Source organism: Ruditapes philippinarum, unplaced genomic scaffold, assembly GCF_026571515.1.
Source record: "Ruditapes philippinarum isolate M1 unplaced genomic scaffold, ASM2657151v2 ctg680_1_1_1_1, whole genome shotgun sequence".
Lineage (NCBI taxonomy): Eukaryota > Metazoa > Mollusca > Bivalvia > Venerida > Veneridae > Ruditapes > Ruditapes philippinarum.
Window position 1 is genome coordinate 155,855 of NW_026859861.1, and position 24,676 is coordinate 180,530.

Below are 24,676 nucleotides of genomic sequence, written 5' to 3' on the forward strand. Positions count from 1 at the left end.
GACTGATGTTTTTTTCCCACTATCCCTCCTAATTCTGGCCATGATAATGACTTGTCAGTACCCTTCAGTATGACAAGTAATGAGTCAAGTCAGCTTGCGCAACCGCACAGTCTGACTAAACATATTTCCTGTTGGTCGCTCATTTATCATTTTAGTGTTGAAATCCCTTGAAAATACAATCAACTTTTCCAACTTCAAAGGTGGGATAAGTCCATTTCAGTTATTCAGGAGGTATAGAAAGTTAACTATAAATACATAGAGGATATTTAATTTTTTATACTACAATTTTGACATAACATTTTGAAAGACTTCCCCTAAAATTTTGAGTATTAGCTGAATTTAGGAGTAAGTAGTCCAGCAAGATACAAGTGAATATTATGGAAAATATATTTCACTAAATTTTTACAGTGAAAATACGGAAAATGAATATATGCAATTTATTTCGTCAATATTTCTCAATATATCATTTATAAGTAAATAATAAACATAGAAATTTTTCGTCTGATTTCTCTCGTGAGACCCTGTATGACAAACTAGAAAGTACGTAGAAATAAATGAATATAAAGTACTGGCAAATATATCAGTAAAGTGAAAGGCACGCAAATGAATGGTTCTATAATAATGGAATTATTTATGACAAATATAAAAATCAATTTCATTTTCTTCCGATTTATTCTTGTCTTTAACCTGAAAAATTATTAAAACATTCATCAAAATATTTCTAAGAATGAATTATTTATGGTTTTGTTTTTAGGATGCTGTTTTGTTGAAATTATGATTTATTTCTTGCTGAAATTGAATAAATAAATATGTTTAATGATTCTGTGACAGCATTAATCAAATTCGTTGAATTATGGCTGAACGATTGTTTTTATTTCTGTAATAGACTTCCTTAGAATTTTTTTTTTTTTTTTTGGAAACGTTATTACTTCAGCAATTCAGTAGCATAAAGAAGTAAATGAAAAACTTTTACAGATTATATTTCAAAATGTTCACATTAATCATGTTACATTTGTATACAAACATTTTGAATCATAATATAATCATTTTAAAAGGGATGATTACATATTATTATATAGAATGTTCACATCTTGGTTTAGTTGATTTTCAATGTTTTTTTTGGGGTTTATTTTTTTTTTACTTTTTTTTTTTTTAACAATTTGCAATATGTATTTGTCTATAGTTGTTTCTAAAATCTAATATGTAACTTAGCATACAGACTTGACTGGTTAGTTCCCCTTCCACATTGACAATATCCTATTGCTAGTAAACTGCTTATTTCCATGGGTACAAGGTTTTCAGGCATATGCCTGAAATTTATGTTTGTTATACTCCTGAAAATCTCTTTAGTCTATATAAAACCAAATAAAAGTATGCTTAAATTCAGGCACCCGGGTTTTACTCACATTATATTTTGATATTTTGTAATTGAATACTCAACTTGCTTGAACTGAAAGTGATTAAGTCTTTACCGCCAGTATAGAGCCAGGCCAGCCTGCACATCCATGTAGTCTGACCAGGCACTAGACTGTTGGGTATTTTGACATTGAAATCCCTTAAACTTTGAATGGACTGTTCTAAATTAAAAACTTGGCAAGTCCAATATGAAAGTTTTAGGGGGTAAAGTTTAGTTTTTCTGCCCCATTATTCATCTGTTAAGTGAACACAAATTTATCTGCCATTATCAGTTTATAGAGCAATTACGAAGATGAGTTTTTAATAGCAGAATTTTCCCAGTGAATTGTTAGATAAGGTGCTGACACTGCATTAGGGAAATAACATTGGATTTTAAAGGTCTTTTAAGATTTATTAATGCTTTTCTGTAAATTATTTGTATGATTTTTGTATGGCTTCAAATTGAATCAAAGGTGATTGAAATCTCTGAGGAGTTAGTTGTATGGCACGAAATATTTCATTTGTTAATTATAAAACAAAACATCGTGTTTTCTTTCTGGAAGGAATTGTTTAGAGAAAATATTATATGTGAGCATTTTTGTTTGTTTTTGTGTGTGTGCTGTTGTTTTATACAGAAATATTCACGTAGGGAATGAATTCTACCAGCAGTCTCAAACCGTCATAATTCATACAAAACATGGTTAGCAGTATCAAATTTTAGCAAATGCAGACAATCATTTAAATACTGAAAGCTGTTATTTACTTAGTTATGCAGGAAAGAAATGTTTACTTTTTACTTTTTAGCAAATTAGTTTCTTTTATTTATTAAGAGAATATAAACTTGCTAAATGTATGTTTTTACATATAGAAATTCAGTTACGAATTGTGAAATTGCCAATTGGTTGTAAGAATGTTTTGAAATTTCTATTTTTAGAACCTGCCGATTGGTTGTAAGAATGTCTTGAAATTTCTATTTTTAGAACCTGCCGATTGGTTGTAAGAATGTCTTGAAATTTCTATTTTTAGAACCTGCCAATTGTTTGTAAGAATGTCTCGAACTTTCTATTTTTGGAACCTGCCGATTGGTTGTAAGAATGTCTTAAAATTTTTATTTTTAGAACCTGCCGATCAGTCGTAAGAATGTCTTGAAATTTCTATTTTTAGAACCTGCCAATTGGTTGTAAGAATGTCTCGAAATTTCTATTTTTAGAACCTGCCGATTGTTTGTAAGAATGTCTTGAAATTTCTATTTTTAGAACCAAGCATCACAGGCAGCTTTGCAGGCGGCACAGCAGGCTCTAATGGGAAACGGGGACAGTGACGGGGTCAAGAAAACTGTCCTTCGTGTTATAGTAGAGAATCTAGTCTATCCTGTCACTATAGAGGTTCTTCATCAGGTAACTGTAGTAACCAATATTTCCTGATCATCTTAAAAAATTTTTAAAATGTTCTTACATAAATATAGGAAATTTAAAATCTGAATATTTCGCCCCTCTATATTAGTGATAGAAGGATATTGTTGATTTCTTTCTGTGAATTAAGACATTGTTGCAACAAACACAATTTATACTTTAATAAGGACTATTTTATGACAAATATATGGCGAAATGCTGTCATTTGAAATTAGAATTAAATTTAGTGTTGTTGTACCTTTGTTGTGCATGTTTGATTTAAAACATGACAAATCAAACAATAACTGGAGAAACATGCGTTCTTAAAGAGATTCCACCATTGAAATGATCTAAATCCCAGCAATAAAATATAATTCCGCATGACTGTTAATGGGAGATTGTGAAATAAACTGAAATTAACGAGTGCATTAGAATAAAATTGAATTCAATGGAAATCCCCCACATCCCACTGTAATTTTGGTGTTAAAATTCTAAGAATTTGTAATTGATTAATTGCATGGTAGTTAATTTTAAGGGTGTATTTTTTTTTCTTCGTTTTCTGTGAAATTTATTGATAATGATAGTTTTGTTTAAGATAGTTTTAGGAAATAATTTACACGAATGTTAGTGGTCCCTCGAGAATAGCATGATGATAATTACGTTTTGTGGTGAATTGCAAATAAATATAAGGTTGAATTTAGCTTCAAAAGAATTTAGAATAGATAGAATGTTTATGAGAATAAATGGCTTGATAATATCAAACATTTACTTCATATTGATTGTATTGCTTTATCTATATGATAAATAATTTTGAATTTTCTAAGATAAACTCTTGCTCAGAAATCTTTGCACTTAACTCGTTTTGGCTCAACTGTTCAAAGAATAGTAAGAGATATAGAGAATAAGGAAATGACATCACACTTCGTTTAAGATTTACGGAGCAAATTAATAATCTCCAAACTCCAAAACTACAGAAGGGAATGAGTTGAAACTTTACACTCTTATTTGATAGTACAAAGGGTTACTGTCCATTGGCCCTTAACTCTTAATATGAATTTTGACTCAATCATGGCCCCTTTTTGAACTTCGGAAATTCTACACTGTCCAAGCTCTTGTGATACCATCAAGCTCTGAGAATAGTTAGAAACATTGTCCTCCCGACAGCTCTTAGGTTATATTATACTCTAAAATGTATAGAGAAAGTTAAGAAACTAAGAATGCTTAGGTTGGGGTGTTCTTCTTGGATACAATTTAAGGGTTTGAGAGGGAATTAGAAATTGAAATGTTTTCAGTTCTGTATTTCTGACTCATCTGTGAAGAAACTTGCTCGTTAACTCTTGAAATTTGCTCATAAACTTGGATAATTTTTTTCTCTCGATTGTTTTTGGGATGTGTTTCACGACTCGTTTTGCATGCCAAGCGTGATGTAATATCAACAATATAAAAGCAAAGTTCTGCTGCAATTTTGTCTGCTAGTGAAGTCATGAAACCCTCTTGAAATGTGAATAATTTCTGATTTAACTGTGCTGTCACAGGCTGCAAGTGATTGATTTAGAAATTCCGGAATTTGTTTGGGAATTATTGAATGCTGATATAAAAGAGCATTCTGTCTTGTAGATATAGTCGTGATTTATGGGTAATTAATGCGTCTCAAATTTGAACAATGTATTTTGGTTAAAGAAGTAAGTGTAGACACAATTACTTCAGGTCCATTTTTCCTCTCACAAACTTAATGAATATCTAAATTTTACATCGTGATAAATGTAGGAAGCTATACTAAGATACTGAGGTCTGCAGTTGTAGTAATATGCCCTTAATAGATTAATGAAAGAAAAATTATGTATAACTAGTTCAAATTTTGAAAATGTGCTATATTTTATTTTTCAGATCTTTAGCAAATTTGGTAAAGTGTTAAAAATGATCATCTTCACAAAAAACAGTAAGTATATTTGCCAAATTTTCACTTATTTTAAAGTCATTAGCTCTTTTGCGCTCTGGCTGCAATGATGAAAGTTAATCTAGTCTGTCAGTATAGTCCTAGACAGGGCTGCTCATCCTGTAGTCTTACCTGCCTCTTTATTATATGAATCAAACTCACTTCAGTGTTAGAGCAGAGTACCTCGAGACGCTTGCAAAAGTCATTTAGACCCGCTTTTTTATGCGGATCTTTACATTTTTCATTCATTTATATTTAAATCAATGTGAAGAGATGATTTAGACCTCTAAAAGTGCATTTTGGTTGTTGAAAAAGCAATAGATTTTAGAATTTAATCATCCATGCGCCTTCCTGTATATACTGGAATACGGTATTTAGTTTGGTGCTCCAATACATTGTCTAGACTCAGTCTTATTATATTCTTCTTAATTTGAGTATTTTAATATTGATATCACTTAAGTTAACAAAAGACAAGTACGACAACCCTGTATCATAAAACTATCATGGTAGATGTAGTGAATAGTAATATTCAGCTTTAAAATAGATTACGATTTAAAAAGATTGTTCGATTCTAAAGCCTGTCAATCGTTTGAATGTACGATGTCCTAAAATTTGTAGACAGAGAGATGGAATTTCATTTAAATGCATATTGGTTTTGTAAAACGTCGACAAGTTTTGCATATTGAGTAAGGCAATATCTCAGAATTGGTGTTGTTTAGAAATGGAAACCTGTCACAAGTTGTTATATCTGATACACTGAATGACGGCTGTTCTACGGAGAAATGTCAGTCAATTCTTACTCTTCGAGGCAGTCTTATGGCTTTATTTTCTCACTCGTAAAGATGTTGAATTGGGCATATATTTCAAGATTGTCAGTTATTATGTCATATTGTAGTGTAATAGGTAAAATAATTGTTTTGTAAATTCTACATTGTAAGTATTAACAGACCATCGCAATATTGGTGTACTATATCGCAAAATTGGTGTATCTGGTACATTAGATTTAATTTCTATTTTTATGCATTGAACTCTTATGAGATAATTCTAGTTTTAAAAATATAAAAGAGCCAAAGAAAAAGGTTTGAACATACTTCTTTTACTATAAGACAGTTATTGCATTGTATATGAGGTATTTTTGTGTACAATTTACTTCGTTATATACAATGACAGTATTGTTCACTATAAGAATATGCCTGTTGGGAATAGCATAAAAAAACTGTCTTTCAGTGTTTTCACACTTTCAATTTATAGTTTCCCATGGGGAGAAGATAAAAAGGTATAAAGTAAATTAATGAACTGTGTATCCAGACATATCTCTTTGATTTGTTTTTATATTTCACCCAGGCAGCTACAAAGAGGGATAAAAGCTAAGTTTGCATTGATGTTGCTGAAAAGAGAGATTGTTTTTTCATGTAATACATGAAAACAAATGAAAAAAAATGAGGAAGAAGGAGAGAAAAAGTTGTGAGAGAATTGCATTTTTTATGTATTTTTAATTTTGAACAAGTCATTATATCATGTGACGATGTTCCATCATGTGACGATAAATAAGTCATGTGATCTAAAAATATGTTATGAAGTTTTTAATGTACGTTTTTTTTTTTCAGACACATTCCAGGCGTTGATCCAGTTTGGCGATTCTGTGTCGGCCAATGCAGCGAAACTGGTAAATATCCTTTCTGTTTCTCTGTAGGGTAATCGTACTAATGTAATTGGTCAAAAGAAAGCTTGAATAATGTATTTGGTCATAAGAAAGCTTGAATAATGTATTTGGTCATAAAAAAGCTTGAATTTTGTATTTGGTCATAAGAAAGCTTGAATAATGTATTTGGTCATAAGAAAGCTTGAATAATGTATTCAGTCATAAGAAAGCTTGAATAATGTATTTGGTCATAAGAAAGCTTGAATAATGTATTTGGTCATAAAAAAGCTTGAATTTTGTATTTGGTCATAAGAAAGCTTGAATAATGTATTTGGTCATAAGAAAGCTTGAATAATGTATTCGGTCATAAGAAAGCTTGAATAATGTATTCGGTCATAAGAAAGCTTGAATTTTGTATTCGGTCATAAGAAAGCTTGAATAATGTATTTGGTCATAAGAAAGCTTGAATTTTGTATTCGGTCATAAGAAAGCTTGAATAATGTATTTGGTCATAAGAAAGCTTGAATAATGTATTCAGTCATAAGAAAGCTTGAATAAGAATTGCGGAAGCTTCCATTGGTATGTTTCAAATCTGGATATACCGGAATTCTCTGTTCTAATAGCATTGGGAGACGAGACCCTTATATTCGGATCAGTTTGAACTTGCATGTATGGTTATTTTTCTTGTTATTTGATTTCAAAACCATAAATCTCCAAGTAATTTGTAAATTAAGTTGTAAATTCAATCACAGTGAAACTGGAGTTCTTTTTCTTGAGTTTTTGAATGAAAGAGCTTAGAAATGTTAACCAAAACACTAGAGTGCCGACAGTTATTGATATATCGCTAACAATTGAATTTCCTATGCCGGATTCTGAAATATAAAAGCTAATGTGATACACGCTGCCTCAAAGGAATCCCTCGTGCCTTTGAGGATCATTTTATAGAATTAATGTTGAAGAAGCTCGAAATTTAATCCATCTTTGACTCGTGAATGAGGTGTAAAAGAGAAGGCGAATAATGCTGCAGACATTAAAGTGACAATCAAAATAATCCTTTATGGAAGCACCAGTTACTTCTTGTAAGGGATTACTGTTATATTTGAAACCAGTGCAGAACTTGAAATGTTATTTTATGTATTATTATATAACTTTAATCTTTTATAAAGATTGCTTTATTTGATCATATGGCTGCTGTCTTTCTGAGAATCTTTTAGAGGGATTAATTAATTGGTTACTTTGACGATTTTTGTGAATACGAAAAAATGACCTACGGTAGTGACAGTGATGAACATGTTTGATATCAGTTCAATATCTATAACTTGTATGGCACACTTCTTTGGGTCCCACTTAATTTTATTCTTCATATATATAAAGTAAGCAGTTGAGCAAGCTTTTACATTTACATTTTTTGTCCATGTGTGCTTGAAATTTTGTAACATAGGGCTTTCAGATGTTCTTTCATCAGGAAATATTTAAATCACTAGTATTTTGTTGTAATGTCTATGTTTATATTTATATCCTTACATTTACGTTTCCAGTCTTTGGATGGACAGAACATATATAATGGCTGCTGTACACTGCGTATAGATTACAGTAAACTTGGTCAACTAAATGTACGGTACAATAACGACAAGAGTCGAGATTTCACGAATCATAATTTACCGAGCGGCGATCCCGGTCTCGATCAGGCCATGGCTTACAATCCAGGAGGTAAGAACCATGCACGTTTATAATATCAATATATTCTTATTTGATTTGATGAAATCACATGTTACTTAAGTTGTATATGTTTTGCTTATATGGGGACTTTTGCCTCCTGATACATGCAGAAATTTGGCTACATTGTGAAATTGAAAGAGTGGGTTTGACTCGAAGCTTAAATTGTATGAAACTTTTGGGAAAGTTCTGACTTCAAACAGCATTTTACGGTGGAGGTGGGGGAGCAAAAACAAAGGGTTGGTCTAATTTGTTAAGCTGGCAGTATTGAAATGTTTATATTTTGTACACTGCAATATTAATAACTGTTCTAATACATATTAAAATTGTCATGTTTGTAAAATTTAAATGACTACTGGGATATAAATGTAATCGTGTAAAGTGTAGAAAATATCGGTGAACATAATGCATAAGCCAAGTAATAAATCTGATTATTTAGCATGAAAGTCAATTTGATCGGAACGACTAAATGTTCATCATTATACAAGGTGCTTAATGCTTCGCTTAATGGGATCATAAACTAAGTATAATTCTATAATCCTAATCTTGTAATCCAATGTGACCTCGTCTTATCTCGTCACGGAATGACACGACTTTCATTCATACAGATTTATTTAAGTTAAAGTAATCTTTTAATACAAGCCAACTTTCTAATAACTGAACAATAGATTATTATTATTAAGTGCTGAGTTAACTTGTCAATTCATTATAATATATTGGTCAATCATAATTCTTCAGTTTTAGCGAATTTTTAAGTATACACAACTACCTATAATATTATAAATTAAAATTTTTTTTAAGTCACTGACTATTACAACATAGAAACAGAGATGTCTATAGTGAATTCCCATTGTAATAAAGTATTCAATAAATTTCTTAATTTCCGTTGGAAGAAATTTGATTCGTAGGCTGACTTGATATATTGCAGTGTCTCCCTCTCAGTTTATAGTATGTAATTGTATACATAACTCTTACAGTCTTCCCTACAGCAGCTGTTCTAAAGTTTCTGTTGTGAAAAATGGGGAAATTTAAATTTCACCGAGTTGTAATAATGAGCAATAAATACACAAAAGATTTTATTAAATTTGATCTGTCAGAAAGCAATGTTAATATGATATTTAAGAAATTGTTATGAGAAATGGGATATATATTTATTATAAAATTTAATTTTGTTGATATTTAACGAGATTTAACCACGAGCCAAACATTTTATGTTACCCTCAAGGCTTCCAACTCCCAACCCCTCTTTAACTTTAACTTTTTTAGAAGATGTATAATAGCATGGGTAAATGAATATCTGAAAACAGTTTCCCTCAAACCGTTTCTAACAGTATCCCCTCAAATTGCGTCATACCATAGCAACATGACAATTTTTTTTTTCATATCAAAATCAACTATGAAAGATAATAAAGTTTCATATCAAAATTCATTTCGCAATAAAAAGAAACCAGTGTGCAGCCATAAATTGTAATTTCTACTCTTGGTTTTTTCTTCCTCTCTTAAAATTCCTCATTTTTTTAAAAAAAAAATTTCAAGACCAGCACTTATTTCATTCATTTGCAATTGGCTACTTTTAAAGAAGAAATCTGGTTATTTTTAGAATTGGAGAATAAACATGGGTAATTGTTTGTCCGTTGATTAAGGCAGGTACATTCATGATCTAATCCATTGGAAATGTGATTTTAGGACACAAAAATAATTGTAGCGAGAAGAACTGACCATTTGTGTCTCGTTTAATGCTCACTAATAACTAGTTGCTGTCACAGGATATTGGGGTCATTATGTCTGGCATTGAGAAAAAAAAAATAGACCGACCATTACGCGCAATTACACAAGCCGATGCAATCCTGAATTTACTCGTCTACTTGCGCGACAATCTTTATCTTGTGCGATTTACAAGAGCTGCTTCTTTATTGGATCGTGTATCACCAATCAATACTTGCCAATATTTGCTGAAGACAGTTTGTCCCAAATGTCACTTTAGGTCATTTGATTGAAATTTTCCTGAAATTGCTTTTTAGCTGTAAAGAATGCATAATTAGATAAAAAAAAAATGGCTGTTGAATTGAAAGAAGAAAAGAATTAAGGTTAGGGGGAAAAAAACATGCAGTTAATATTAAGAATTGCTTTTTTGCCAATTTATTTTGTTTTTACATAAGAAATAACAATCAGTTTACACGGAAGTTCATTTTGATAAAAGTTGTTAATAAAAAGGAATGTAATAGAGGATTATATATGCCTTCATTTTGATTTACAAGTAAAGGCTATAAACAGGTGGGGCTTGAAAAAAAATGGGTTAATCAGGTGTGAAAAAATCGTTTGTTTTTATTTTGTGAAAAATTTTAAAGAACATTTTTTAAAGCTATTAAGCTTCTTTATATAGTACATGTATATGGAGAGGAGGTACAGGATGTGGATAACACTGGCGACGCCTCGTCATGTAACAATTATGATTTTGGTTATTACGAGAACTCTGGTAATTTGTTGCTGTTCTGCAAAGTTATTTCTGTTCAAATGTTATATGCTGTTCAACAGTTAGATAAAAAGTTAATTGTTCCCATTTTATTCATACCTTTATTTATTTTTTTATGATTATGTTACTTGTTATAACTTCCTTATCCAGCGTTAAAAGATTTGCCAGAATTTAAATGCTTGATGTTTTATGTTTCTTGTAAATTTCTGAACCCGCTTGAACCAGGGTAATAAGCCTTTGTAACCCGGTATAGAGCCAGGTCTGGTTGAGCATCCATCCCGTCTGACGAGGCTCTATGCACTTTTGGCTTGCATTATAATTAAATCAAGGCAAGTCTGTAGTCTTAAGCTCCGAATTATTTCGTAGATATCTATCTGAACAGAGTCATAGCTCCTCCGGAATTATTTCCCCCTTATTGCTTTTTTTAGGGGAAAGTCTTTACAGAATTACGTGTCTTTTATTGCTTTTTTTAGGGGAAAGTCTTTACAGAATTACGTGTCTTTGATTCATTACATTTAACATGTGATTTCATAAGGGAATTGAAATTGTATATCAACATGTATAATTAATAGATTCATGCTGTTGCTGTATTATAGTGTATAAAAAATCATTGAATATCAAAATTTGATTGATTTTATTGCAGAGAAATGTTGGAACAAGTATTTGAAAGCATTTTGCGAAAAAATAATGGCATACAACGTTTTGTGCCGTTTGACAGGAGAATGTCTGCATTTTTATGAAAATGTTCATGAAACGCACACCTGTTGCCTCGGGTTGTTAGCTAATACTGTATGGAATAAACTTCAGAAAATTTTGGCAGGCCTTCACGATCTGTGAGAAATGATTGTTTTATCAGTACATAAAAAAGAAAGTACATAGATATAAGGGTTATTACGTGTAATCAAGGTTTTTTTTCATGTTTTATTTGTTTTATGATGAAGCCCATTTCATAAAACCACAGTAAATAGCAGGTCTCATAAAATGAACAGCTGAATGAACAAAAATCTCACATTGTATAAAAATCAGTCCATGTCTTATATACTTCATCCAGTAACAATAAACATCAATTGACCTGATTTTATTGTAAGTAAAGTCAAAGGGAAGAAAAAACACTTTGTAATGTATTTTATTGAAAGAGGTTATCATGTACTAAAAAAAACCCACTCCAGTAACTGTTTGAAAACTCGGCTTGTATTGGTATTTTGAGGCAGGTTTCATGGGGATCGCATTTGGCTAATGTTCAGACAAGGTGATGATGCAATAAGAGTGAACAGAAAACCTTCTGTTTCTTTGTAGTTTCATGAAATAGTTAACTGTTTTTCTCCCTCTACCATTCAAATATAAAGCATTCTTTGGCATTCACAGAGGTATGAAGGTATTTTAGTATTCCCCAGTTCTTAAAGCTTAAGGGTGTTTGTCTGCCCGGATAATTGCTAACATTATGCAATGGATGGGGTTTTAACTTTATGACAAAACAACCTGTGTCTACACAAATTACCATGCAATTTGTTTTCAAGTAAAAATGGGGAGTACAACAGAAACATACTTACATCAACTGTCTGATGATTTTGTTTGTAATTTTGTTTGAGGAAAAAGGGACTGATGGGTATTTGGCGCATAGAATAAATGATGGAAAGAATTTGTTGTAATGCCAAACATGGACAGAACTTGTGTGTTTCAAGTGGTTGAACCAGTCAGTCCTGCATTCCATATTAGAGGGATGGATATTTTCAAGTGTTTATTGTGTATTTTAGGGTAATATTTTATGTTCTGTGAAGAGGGATTGATTAGAATTTCTAACAGAATAATGTTCCCGACACAAGTCATAATTTTTACAATTTTCGTTTGATTCATGTTCTATCCCAAGATCTCTGCAGTTAAGAAGATAACAAGTTTGCTATGCAAGATATCCCTGTAAATTTTTAGAGAATTCCCTGTATTTGTCAAAAGGAGAGCAAAAAGTGGTGATGTAATGGTTAATTTCAGAACACTTCACAGACAGTTTTACATTCTTAGTGATGAAATATATATTCCAAGACTTTCAAAATATTTTGAAAGTATTTCAAATATTCTAGAATTGTTTGTTTTCAGAAGTTGTGGAATAACATTTTACTTTAATATACAATGCTGAATTTGTTTAAAATGTTATACAAAATGAGCAATATATAAGATATGAAACAACGAAATTCTGTCCTGAAATGGTGTTACTGATATTAACACATACAAGAGATGAATCCCAAGCAATACTGCCATTAATCAAGCAAGGAAGAAAAAACCAGGGGAATATGTTAACCTCTTGTCAGTAAACAGATTGTTAGAGCCCGTCTACTTCTTCATAAAATGCTTTAGATCATTGTTCCAACATTTCCAGATGATTTATTTGTTATATCATTCTTTTCTTATGTATTTTTCAGGATTGTGTAATTTGATATGTATATATAAATATATTTTATATTCCTTAAAGAAATTGGACTGATAATCAATGTTATTTTTAACAGTTTTTGTGTTATATAACTAACAACGATAAAACTTTGACTTTTTAGTAAGATTTACCAGTAAACTTAATAAAATTTTGATCTTTTCTGATGATAAACACTTTTCCAATGAAAAGTTTTCAAATGATAAACATTTTTCCAATGAAAAGTTTTCTCATGATAAACATTTTTCCAATGAAAAGTTTTCTCATGATAAACATTTTTCCATTTCTCATGATAAACATTTTTCCAATGATGAACAGTTCCAATGTCTTTAAGATTTTTTAAGATTTTTTTAAATATTTTCGTCAAACAATGTTTTATTGACTATTATATATGTACAATAAGACTGTTTCCTATATACCTATTATATACATAATGTATATTGAAATCTGTCTTTCTTATATACCATTTATTTTTCTAGCTGTCCTCTTATGGCTGAGTGTAGCTGTTATAATCTGTTTTTCTTTTTCCAATGTCTCGAATTTAGACCACAAGTATGGGCCGTCTCCAGCATTCATTATCTGTAATGGGTTTTACATCATCTTAATGGTAGTGCAGAAATATACTCCATGCACATACTGCAATAGATATTCAGTTTCGAATTAAAGATCAAAGAACTGCATAAAGAGATTTTATCACAAGAGCTTTTTTTTTAAAGTACTGTCAAATGTACTGTAAGTAGGAAATCGTTTTAAAGAATAAAATGATGTATGAGTGAACATGCAGACACTCAGATCTCTGTGAGACTGTATGGAAATAAATGTGGATGGCAGACTTATTTGAATGAAATAATGGTTATATTTACAAAACAAAACATGATTGTCATTGAAGAGCATTGTGATAATGGCAATATTAGTGGTCTTATGAATTTGATGGACATTATACTGGCTTTGTGAAATATAGATACTGTATCTATATTATATAAATAATGGCATACTAGCTATTGTAATGATGACATAATGGGCATTGTATTAATGAATAAGACAAATTTAGCATTGCATTAATGGCACTTAAAAGTCATGTTGAAAATGGCATGATGGCTATTGTAATGACATAATGGGCATTGTATAAATGAATAATGACATAATGGACATTGTTTTAATGAATAATGACATAATGGACATTGTTTTAATGAATAATGACATAATGGACATTGTTTTAATGAATAATGACATAATGGACATTGTTTTAATGAATAATGACATAATGGAATAATAACATAATGGACATTGTATTAACGAATAATGACATAAAGGACATTGCATTAATGAATAATGACATAATTGACATTGTATTAATTAATAATGACATATTGGGAATTATGACATGATCGCCATTTTAATGACATAATAGACATTGAAATGACAGTGTATCCATAATTATTTAAAGGCTTATCTGATAGTATATTGATCTATATGATGATGTAATAACTGAATTATTAATAAAATAACTTTTTTGTTTGAAAAAATTACCAATACAAGCAATTTATATTCATTTATATATAATTATTCACTCTGAAGTGGATTATATTGTGGATTTGTTTCCCCTTTAAATAGATGAAATGAAAATAGGCTAGGCAGCCCATATTTGTGGTCAACTGTTGATTAATAGCATGAGTTGTTTTATTTATGATAATGATAAATTTATTGTCCTGCACTAAAGGTCATCCGGGAATAATGGTTGCAACGATGCCGGGATATAGTCCGGCGCCACAACTAACCCTAGGAGCCGCAGGCCTTGGGAGCCAAGCACAGCTTTGTGGTACACAAGAAAATATCTCTTCTTAAAGACAAACTAACCTCCACATTTTGTCGGAGCTTCTCTGATTACTTCCCCTTTTTCTCTTTGAAAACATTTAATATTTTTATATTCACTTTTTAGCTTTTTACTTTGGTACCGTCTCGTGGGCAGCTACTCTTGTTGTGGCCTTGAAACCTTCTTTTTATACTTATTGGTGTACTATCTAGCATATAACTATTCTGTGCTTGCATGCATCAAAAACAATGACTAGATCTACTATTCATCTCTACTGAAACTTATATATTTATAGATTTGTTGCAATATGGTCATGAATTGTTCATAAATTTTATTAGCATGTACATGCCAGCTGATCAGCATGTACAGCCTGCACTGGTCGTGTGCGTAAAATCTGTTGCTACCAGCAGGCTAAATCTTAACCTCTTATTCTGACCATACAAACTGAAGTAAAACAAAATTACAAAGCTTTAGAAATGAGCTGTGTCACGACAAAACCAACATAATGAGTTTGCGACCAGCATGGATCCAGACCAGCCTGCGCATCCATGCTGGTAGCAAACCCATTATGTTGGTTTTGTCATGACGCGGCTCAATTATGTTTTTGGTGTTTTTTGATGCAAGTTAAGCTCACTCTTGTCTTCTCATGACTCCAATCATGAGATTCAAACTTTTTCTCATTTACATAACTCTGCTCTTTGACACTGGAACACAAGAGCAGACATTACTGTAGATGATTCTTACAAACTTTCTTTTCCATTGACTTGGTGAAATGATTTTGTTTTGTAAATTAATTGTATCACAAACAATATTGCAGAGTCTTATCACTTGCACTTAATTGTCAAAAGAAAAAAACAAACCTATTAATAGGTCCAAAGGAATTCCCCTGAATTAATAGATTTTTCACATTTTACCCAATTAATGGATTAACTCAATGCACCTTTCAAGATGGAACAGTCATCACCTTAGTCACTGGAAAAACCTCTTTTTATTCCACTCTTTCTAGCATGGTATGTAGATACAGTATTACAGTTTTCTCGGAAATTTCTCTCAAAAAATTTCCACACTCTGAAAGGCTTTTTGCATTATTTTCTTTTCTATGATATATATGTCTTGCATTGCATCTATGAATTCTTCCAGCCAGGGATTTATTTTCCTTACAAATTTAGAAATCATTTAACTTAGATGGCATCATGTTCATATGATTTCTATGATTTTTATGCCAGATGATGTCTATAATGATACGTTTTCGAATAAATTGTTTTGCCGATAACTGGCTGATCCCTGTGTTATGATGGGGAATACGAGGGGAGAAGTTATTAGAAGCAATGACAGGCATTAATCAAGGAAGAACTATATTTCTGTCTGCTATATTATTCAGATAAACACTTATATTGAGTGATGATTTAGATTTTCAGGATTTTTCTTGACATTTCTCTTCAGCTTGTAAACCAGTCTATTATAGCCGGACTGCTTCCCTAAAATTATGTTATTATAAGAAGAAATGAAGATAACAGGTTGTTTCAATGAGAATTATATTAGACAATAATATTTATACATCAGAAAAAGTGACATGCATAGTTTGTATATTATATATTTATACTGAAGGCTGTTACAACAATTCTGAGATTTTTACAAAGATTTTTATATAAAAAAAAGAAGCACAGTCACTAATAAATAGACAGGTTTACAGTCAAGATAAGATTTTTTTTTATAAATGTGTGTGATCTGATCTTTCTCATATTTCCTTGCCTTTTAGCCTCTGGCATGCCAGGTCTTGCAGGTAAGACTTCAACCTCTGACCTATTCTATGGAAGTCAATACTTTGAACTGAAATAACCCATATTTTATATTATTCCGATTAAAGTAGTTATTGTTAATTTTCTGGTGACTTTTCAAATGGTAATTTTAGTTTCATATAACTTAAGTTTGTACTCCTTTCTTTTAAAATTATTAACTAGTTATATAGGCAAAGCTCAAAGTATTGACTTCAGTACTCAGTCTTTCCTATGAAAAAAACAACAACAAACCATATAGTCTATGAATATGTAGCTCCTGGACTTCTTTAGTTAAATAAACTTACATTAATAATTATTTATTTATTTCATATTATTAATCTGAATTAAAAGCATAATTTTCTTAAACTTTAAAATTACATTCCTTTGTTCTATGGCATGGTACTATAATTGTATGCCCCTGTATTGAAAATGTATACCCTATACTCTTTGCCTGTTCTGGTTTTGGTAAATTTGCACGTGCATGTAAAATGACTGTCATCTCGTGTTTATATTTTGACTGAATACTATACAGGCCTGCATGATGGGATCCCATTCTGCTGTGTATTATTACTTGAACGAAAAAAAAAAATATGCACAACTTTTTCTCATTACTTGTATTCTTTATCCTACAACAATCTTCTTTCAACAAGAAATGACAACAACAAAAAATTGCATCCTGTTCTATAATATATACAGCTTGATCATTAAATTATTCTCTTATAGAAGCTTGTAAAAAAAGAGAAGGAATTAATGAGAGTTCATTAGAAACTTTGAAGGTTGCATTTGTCTTGCATTTTGTGAAAATAATTGAAGAATAGACTCTGAAGCTCTGGAAACCTTTAATTAAATGCTGCATTGATGATGTTTCTATCAATATCTTATAAGAGAGTATTATATCTTAAATAAAGTACACCATTACTGTCTTGATATAATAACCTCGCTGAATGTACCAAATTTCCAATCTCTTTTCATGGATGGCTTTTGTTCCCTATTGAATTAATTTGGCACTTAATTTTCATATGGATACCTTCTATGTAAATCAATGAAGTATACTTTTCCGTGCTATTGACTGCCCGATTCCTTTGTCTCGGAATTTTTCGGGATCTTTTCTCAGAAATGTACGATATATATTTCGGAATGGTACTATCTGACTTTGTTGGAATGGTATGACTCGGAATTGTCTGATCTCGTCCGGTCTCTTGCATTCTGATCTGCCAACTTACTGCTAACATCTTTATTTTCAAGCAGTAGATAGAACAATTCTCGTCTTAATTTTAATGTAATAAACTAATTTACTGATCGAACTCATTAAAAAATTTAATGTCTTTTACATTGCAGTTAATAATTTTTAACGCACAAAACAAAAATATTTTGTTACAAATTAAGTAATTTCAAGAAAATACAAGATGTTTTGTAAAGTTCTTCAATTAAAATAAATTAGAGAAGTAAATAAGATTTTCTAATTATAGTGTTGAAGAGAATCCCAGATAATGTTGATAATTAAAAGTAATGGTAGATTGAAAAAAAAAAACAATCCTTAAAAAAAGTAGTGCATATTTTTATTTACTGAAATTTAGCAGATGCTATGGTGATGTCATCTACAGGCCAGTTAGTGCCAGTCATGGACACCTTACTCACACCAAGTATAGTTGTTTTCTATTGCCTCCCTTTATTCATGTAAATATAAGTGAAAAAGCAGTCATTATTACCTCCCTTTTTAATGTTAAAAAAAAAATTGAAATGTTTCAATTTTAAGACTGTGTATCAGTGTAGCTTTTAGACAGAAAAACAATGTGATCCAAACAGTTAGATAAATTTGAAACATTTTGTTGTTCAGAATAGTGCTGTATCGATTTAAATGGGGTGGGTGGGGGTAAAGTTTGGGCAAAAGATTAACACAGTAAAATTTTACTTTGATTTTTAAGTTACAAGATCTTACTAAAAAGGGTAATTTCTATGAATTTTTCAAAGAATTACTTCAGTAAAATTAACCAATGAATCTTTTCTGTAAATTTTCCAAAGAATTATTTCGATAAATTTTCCAAAGAATAAATTAAGCATTTTATGTTCAAAACAGTGTCTGTTTGAATATGTCATAAAAAGCTACACTTTGTACAGTCTATGCTCTTACATGTATGCCCTTTTCTCATACATATATGTATAATATAGAAAATACAGCAACATAAATTGACCAGAAATAAGCCTATATACACGTGTTTAAAGCTGCATAATCATCCAGATGAGCCAAAAAAAAAAATTTCAAGAAAAACAACCAAGAAAAATGTACTTGGACTTTAAGAAAAGTTAGAATAGTTTCAATTAAAGTAATAATTTACTTATTGCATGCAATGAATGACTAATTTTACAGTTCTTATCACCATAATTTTACTGTGTGACTTATGCAGTATGCGCTAGGTTTGCATATTTTGATTTCATTTTGATTATTTACGTGGCTTGTAAGTCCTGATTTCAATTCATAAATTACTTTTAAGCTCGACTATTCGATAAGAATAAGTTGAGCTATTGCAGTCACCCGAGCGTCGGCGTTTGCGTAACCACTTATGTTAAAGTTTTTGTAATAGTTCAAATATTTTCAAAGTCCATGGACATATGGCTTTGAAACTTTGCACACTTGTTCACCATCATGACCCCAACCTGTAAACAGGAGGAGGTAACTCTATCAAGCATTTTGACAGAATTATGCCCCTTTTTCGACTTAGATTTTACGTTAAAGTTTTTGTAATAGTTCAAATATTTTCAAAGTCCATTGACATATGGCTTTGAAACTTTGCACACTTGTTCAACATCATGACCCCAATTTGTAAACAGGAGGAGGTAACTCTATCAAGCATTTTGACAGAATTATGCCCCTTTTTCGACTTAGAATTTACGTTAAAGTTTTTGTAACACCTCAAATATTTTCAAAGTCCATTGACATATGGCTTTGAAACTTCACACACTTGTTCACCATCATGACCCCAACCTGGAAACAGGAGGAGGTAACTGTATCAAGCATTTTGACAGAATTATGCCCCTTTTTCGACTTAGAATTTACGTTAAATTTTTTGTAATAGTTCAAATATTTTCAAAGTCCATTGACATATGGCTTTGAAACTTTGCACATTTGTTCACCATCATGACCCCAACCTGTAAACAGGAGGAGGTAACTCTATCAAGCTTTTTTTTTACTATCAAGCACTAAGAATAGTCGAGCGTTGCTGTCCTACCGACAGCTCTTGTTTAATAGCACAATATATACCGGTATATAATTTTTAAATATTTTAAGATTTTCATGACAATTAGCACAAATCTTGAGATATGCTGCTTTAACATAACAAAAATAAAAAACAACCCCCAACCTATTCTTATGCAGACATGTTAAAAAGTAAATAAGAGCGGAAAGTACGGAGACTTTGTGTAAAAATTGCACTTCAGAGAAATGGAGGCAGAAAATCAGTAATGATGCCATATCTAGTGATACTCATAAAAGTTAATAGAAAAATAAATGGAGAAGTGATATGACAGGGTTATACTAGAGGTGATTTTTAGACAAGAGAATGGTTTTGGCTCCCAGAATGTGTATTGAATCATCCCTCCCTCGAGTATTCTGGTCAATTTTGTTGAGTATTTTTTAAAATCCAATAAAGTTACTGCTGTATTAGTAAAAAGAATCTGCTTAAATTTGGTGTGAAGATTTTTTTATTGGTATTTAGTACATGTTGTGGTGCATGGTTGATTGGTTTTACCATTTTTTTTTCCATGAATATTAGAATTATTTCTGCTATTAGGCAAAACAATTATATTTTCATTTTTAAATTTGAATTGGCTTGAAAAGAAATTTTGGTAGTGCTTTATTATAACATAAAGGACAATAGCGTATATAGTTTATGATATAAAGTTGAAAAATGCATGCTTAATACATTTACATAAATAGTTAGATATTTACTAACTTGCATTGAAATGTTTTGGCTTTTTCAAAGTGAAATGGAGAAAAAAAAAGAAGACAAAAAAAAAAGTTGAGTGATTGAAAAATAACTGATTTAAGACTGATTTCAAGAAATTTATTGTTGATTTTCTCAGGTCCAGGACCCCAAGGGATGGGTAACATGGGCGGCATGGGAGGTATGGGTATGTCTGGAGGAATGATGGGAATGCAGGGATTGAACTTCGGACTCCAGAACACAATGGCAGGGAGACTTGGTATTCCCGGCATGCAGCAGCAACAGATGGGCAGCAGCGTGATCCTCGTCTCAAATCTCGATGAACAGGTATAGTCTGTTACCATAGTAACTGTAATTTCTTTATTATTTTTTTTCATTAACAAATCTTTCAATTTTCATTAGTTCTCGAAAAAAATGTCATGCTACCCGTATTTTTGTAAGGAAATTAGTGTTCAAATGAAGAACTGGAAGAACTATATTGTATTTAATTTATTGCTTTAGATTAAAAAAAAAATCATGCTTTTTTTCTGTACGAGTTTTGAGATGGTGGAAACTGTTATTTTGGAAAATTAACTTTTACTTCCTGCTATGAAATCAGTTTTATCGGTTATATATCTTTATAGTTGTGTATCAAACATCTGTTTTGTTGCACTTGCTTTCAGGAAGCAGACGACTCGTTTTTGATTTTTTTTTAATTTTTGATTTTTAAAGACCTATTTTAATTATATTTGCATTTTGTTGAAATTTCTTGTATATGCATGTAATGTTTCTTTGAATGACGTTGCTATAACTGATTATGAATGACGATTGATTAATGAAATATTTCGACACTACAGCCATTGCCAATATCTTTGTCTGTCCATATTATGGTCTGCCCAATATTATATTAATATTTTTCTTCATTATAGAACAGAAGTATATATCTGCACTTTGTCCTTATCTGAGGTCAATGAAATATTTCAGAGTAAAAGCATGTCTGGCAATTCTGAAATCTGATTGGTTAATTTTAAAAATGAATAATTTAAATTTTCCAATGGCAGAGTTGCTAGTTTGTCTGGTTTAATGTTTTGCTAAGATCAACTAAAACAGACTGTAATGATTTATAAAGTAATATCATTCTTTTCCACTCAGACTGCATGGACAAGTCAAAGTTACATTGTTCATAATACTTTTATATTTATCAAATCAACATGAATGCTTAAATTTTTGCACAAGGTTTTACATATTATGGGTTAACCCTTTCCATGAAAAAAATTTGAATTGGACTTGTCCATCTTTCAATCTGAACAAAACCATTCATCTTTTTAGGGACAATTTCAAAATAAATACTAACTGAATAGCACACTGTGCAAACCATGACTGGATGGCAAGCTGACCTTGGTCTGTACTGGTCACATGGGTAGAATGGGTAAAATCCCAGCATAAGGGCAAGGTTATTTGATAAATACTCTGTTTCTATAGTGAAGAACTTGTAATCGTAAAATCCAGAGTTCTGACAATATAGTGTGTACAAAATGTTAAAATGCATGACACTATCTCCACATGGTTTTAAAATCTTACCTGAATTTCTTATAACCTGATTCTACCTTGTATAGTCTCCTGACGGGTTGTGTCTAAAACCCGGATCTGGCTGTATGGTGACGAGAATGTAGAATGCTGTCTGAGTCACTCTACCTGTATATTTTTTGCAATATTTAATATAATTATCTGTTCTCTATAATTTGCATGGATCTTGGCACGGGTTTAAATCTTTATACCTATATCAACTATTCTAGAATACTATGGTCTTTTTTCTTTATTTTGAGAAAAAAACAACAACAACAACAACAACATAAAATGACAACAACAACAAAACATAAAAAAGAATAAATAATTAAAAAAAAACAACAAATACAACAAAAAAACAAAACAAAAAAAACAACAATAAATGAGAATCTGTTTAAACCAGTTACAACAAAACATCATGTTTTTACTGGAAAACATTGCTACAGTTTATTCTAATTGAATTTATTAGTATACCAAATGCCTTTGCCTGCAAATAGAATAACAATCATGGCATGCTTTACAAATGTATATTAAGCAAAATTTTGAAGCATTTAAAAAAAATAAAATCGAGAGACTGGTATGACTGGATTGATGGTTAAGATGTTTGAGTAAAAGACTGGGGGGAAAAAAACAACAATAAGTCAATTTGTATAGAGGGAAGAGAGAGTAACGAGAAGATTGCATGTTTTGTCATCAAAACATTATTTTATCTGCATGTATGGTTTTAATGGATACAGCATCTTTGCATGATAAGACTTTTTCCGTTGGAAATCCAAAATGTTGTTGCATAATATTACTCGATGCATCATTTTTACATGACTGAAATGTACCGGCACTGAAATCTATAGTGTTATAAATTATCCTGTTTTCAATATCTTATTTTTTTTTTCCATCATTCATTCTGGACAAAACCATTCATCATTTGTTAAGGAAAATTTCTAACTAAGTTCTGACAGACTAGCGAACAGTGCAGACCATGATCAAAAGGCAGAGATATGCTGCTTTAGATATTGGCTTGTTTTGGTGGCACGGGTAATATTAGGTGCCACCCGCAGCATCAACTGTTGAAACAACTCTTTTTAGTGACACTAATATTATATGCATTGCTTTAATGTAATAAGAAGCTTATTCGTGATGCTTTCATATAGGCTTCTTTAGAGTTCCTTGCAGTTTTCAAGGTCAAGGTCATCTTGTTCATTCACTACTAAAGTAACAAGCTAAGTATCTGCTTATTCATTGACTTGTAAAGTTGAGCCCTTCACATTATTCTTTGGATGGCAAGGTCACTGCCATATCATTACTTATAGACCAATTAAGCCAAGGTCATTTCATTGTTTGACCAGCAAGGTTAAGGTCATCTTATAGTTTTCCTGCATTAATCTAGGTCAAGGTCAACAACCATTTGCCAGAGCATGTTTTGGGGGTCATTATTATAAATTTATGACATACTAGCTTTCATTTGTTGCAAGGAAAAATTGAATTTGTTTTATTCTCTATCAGTTCAAGTTTATTTTATAAAATTGAATGAAGGTTTATGGTGATTTCTTAATAGATGATATCAGATAGTTTATTCCATGATTCAGCAGAAAATAGGAGACAAAAATTACGTAAAATCTCTCAATCATTCTTCAAAGCAACAATCCTTTTAGAAATGAAGACGGCATGACTTTGCAAAATTGTCAACTTAATTAAGCAATGGTTTAGAGCTAAATCGTGCATGCAATATATACCATGTTAGATATTTTATGGTAACACTCTACCTATGTTCTCCTTTGTTCCCTTAGTTCTGGTGTTTTTTTTCTCCAAAGAATCAATGTTTTAATAGTGTCAAGATTGTAATGAAAATATCTGTCATTTTGAAAAAAGTTAAATTCTGATTATTATAAAAATACGGTACTTGCTTTATCACCTAAGTTGATGTCTGGAGGAAGAAAAAGGGGAGATTTTACAAATTGTATAATATACTTGAGTTGTGCTTTGAAATAGTTGGCAAAAACAAAATCACTATCTTGCATAACATTTACAAATTTACTGCTTAGATATAACTTTTTGTTTTTCCTTTATTTTGTATTTTTATAGCATTCTGGGATAATCTGTCTTTATAATGTTTCAAACTTTACTTTCAGCGACACCTACTTATGATGAATTATACGCAGAAAAAGTAGTTTCCACCAGTTCAAAACTCTACCTAACTTGTCTTTTGCTTTGTATATCGGGATTAATTTTTTGGAAAATCGAGTGCAAGTTACAATTGTCCATGTTGTTGAATAGGCCTGTGGTTGGATTCCATTAAAAAACAAAATTCTGTAAATCATTAATGTCTGAATTTTGAAATCTGATACTAGTATTTGTTGATCAATTTTCTATTATGTACAAAAGCCCAGCTATACAAAGCAAAAGCATTTTAGATTTTATATGATTTTCAAAGTATTTTGCCATGCGTCATTATTCTTTACCAGTAGAGTCCGTCCAGCTTATTATGATTTATTTAAAAAAAAAAGAAGAAAAATCGAAACAAAAATTGGAGAGAGAAAAAAAATTATTTGCTATAACTAGATGATTGATATGGACAGCACCCCTAATGTATTTTTCCATGTTATTTTCTATTTCCCGTTGTTTTCCCCCAC

General features: G+C 31.1%; 1 protein-coding gene across 15 annotated transcripts in view; it reads left to right on the forward strand.

Moving 5' to 3' along the window:
- The window catches only part of LOC132758137 (polypyrimidine tract-binding protein 1-like), a 132,270-nt gene that overhangs the window by 97,698 nt on the left and 9,896 nt on the right, over positions 1–24,676 (forward strand). For 5 of the 15 annotated variants that reach the window (XM_060749664.1, XM_060749665.1, XM_060749651.1 and 2 more), the window contains 8 exons: positions 2,652–2,792; positions 4,674–4,725; positions 6,330–6,388; positions 7,903–8,074; positions 14,693–14,791; positions 16,545–16,568; positions 18,141–18,206; positions 20,644–20,831. In XM_060749664.1, coding sequence (XP_060605647.1) covers positions 2,652–2,792; positions 4,674–4,725; positions 6,330–6,388; positions 7,903–8,074; positions 14,693–14,791; positions 16,545–16,568; positions 18,141–18,206; positions 20,644–20,831 — 801 coding nt within the window. Of the gene's footprint in view, positions 1–2,651; positions 2,793–4,673; positions 4,726–6,329; positions 6,389–7,902; positions 8,075–10,463; positions 10,557–14,692; positions 14,792–16,544; positions 16,569–18,140; positions 18,207–20,643; positions 20,832–24,676 lie in introns of all 15 variants that reach the window. The other 10 variants (XM_060749653.1, XM_060749652.1, XM_060749657.1 and 7 more) reach the window with 10 other exon arrangements.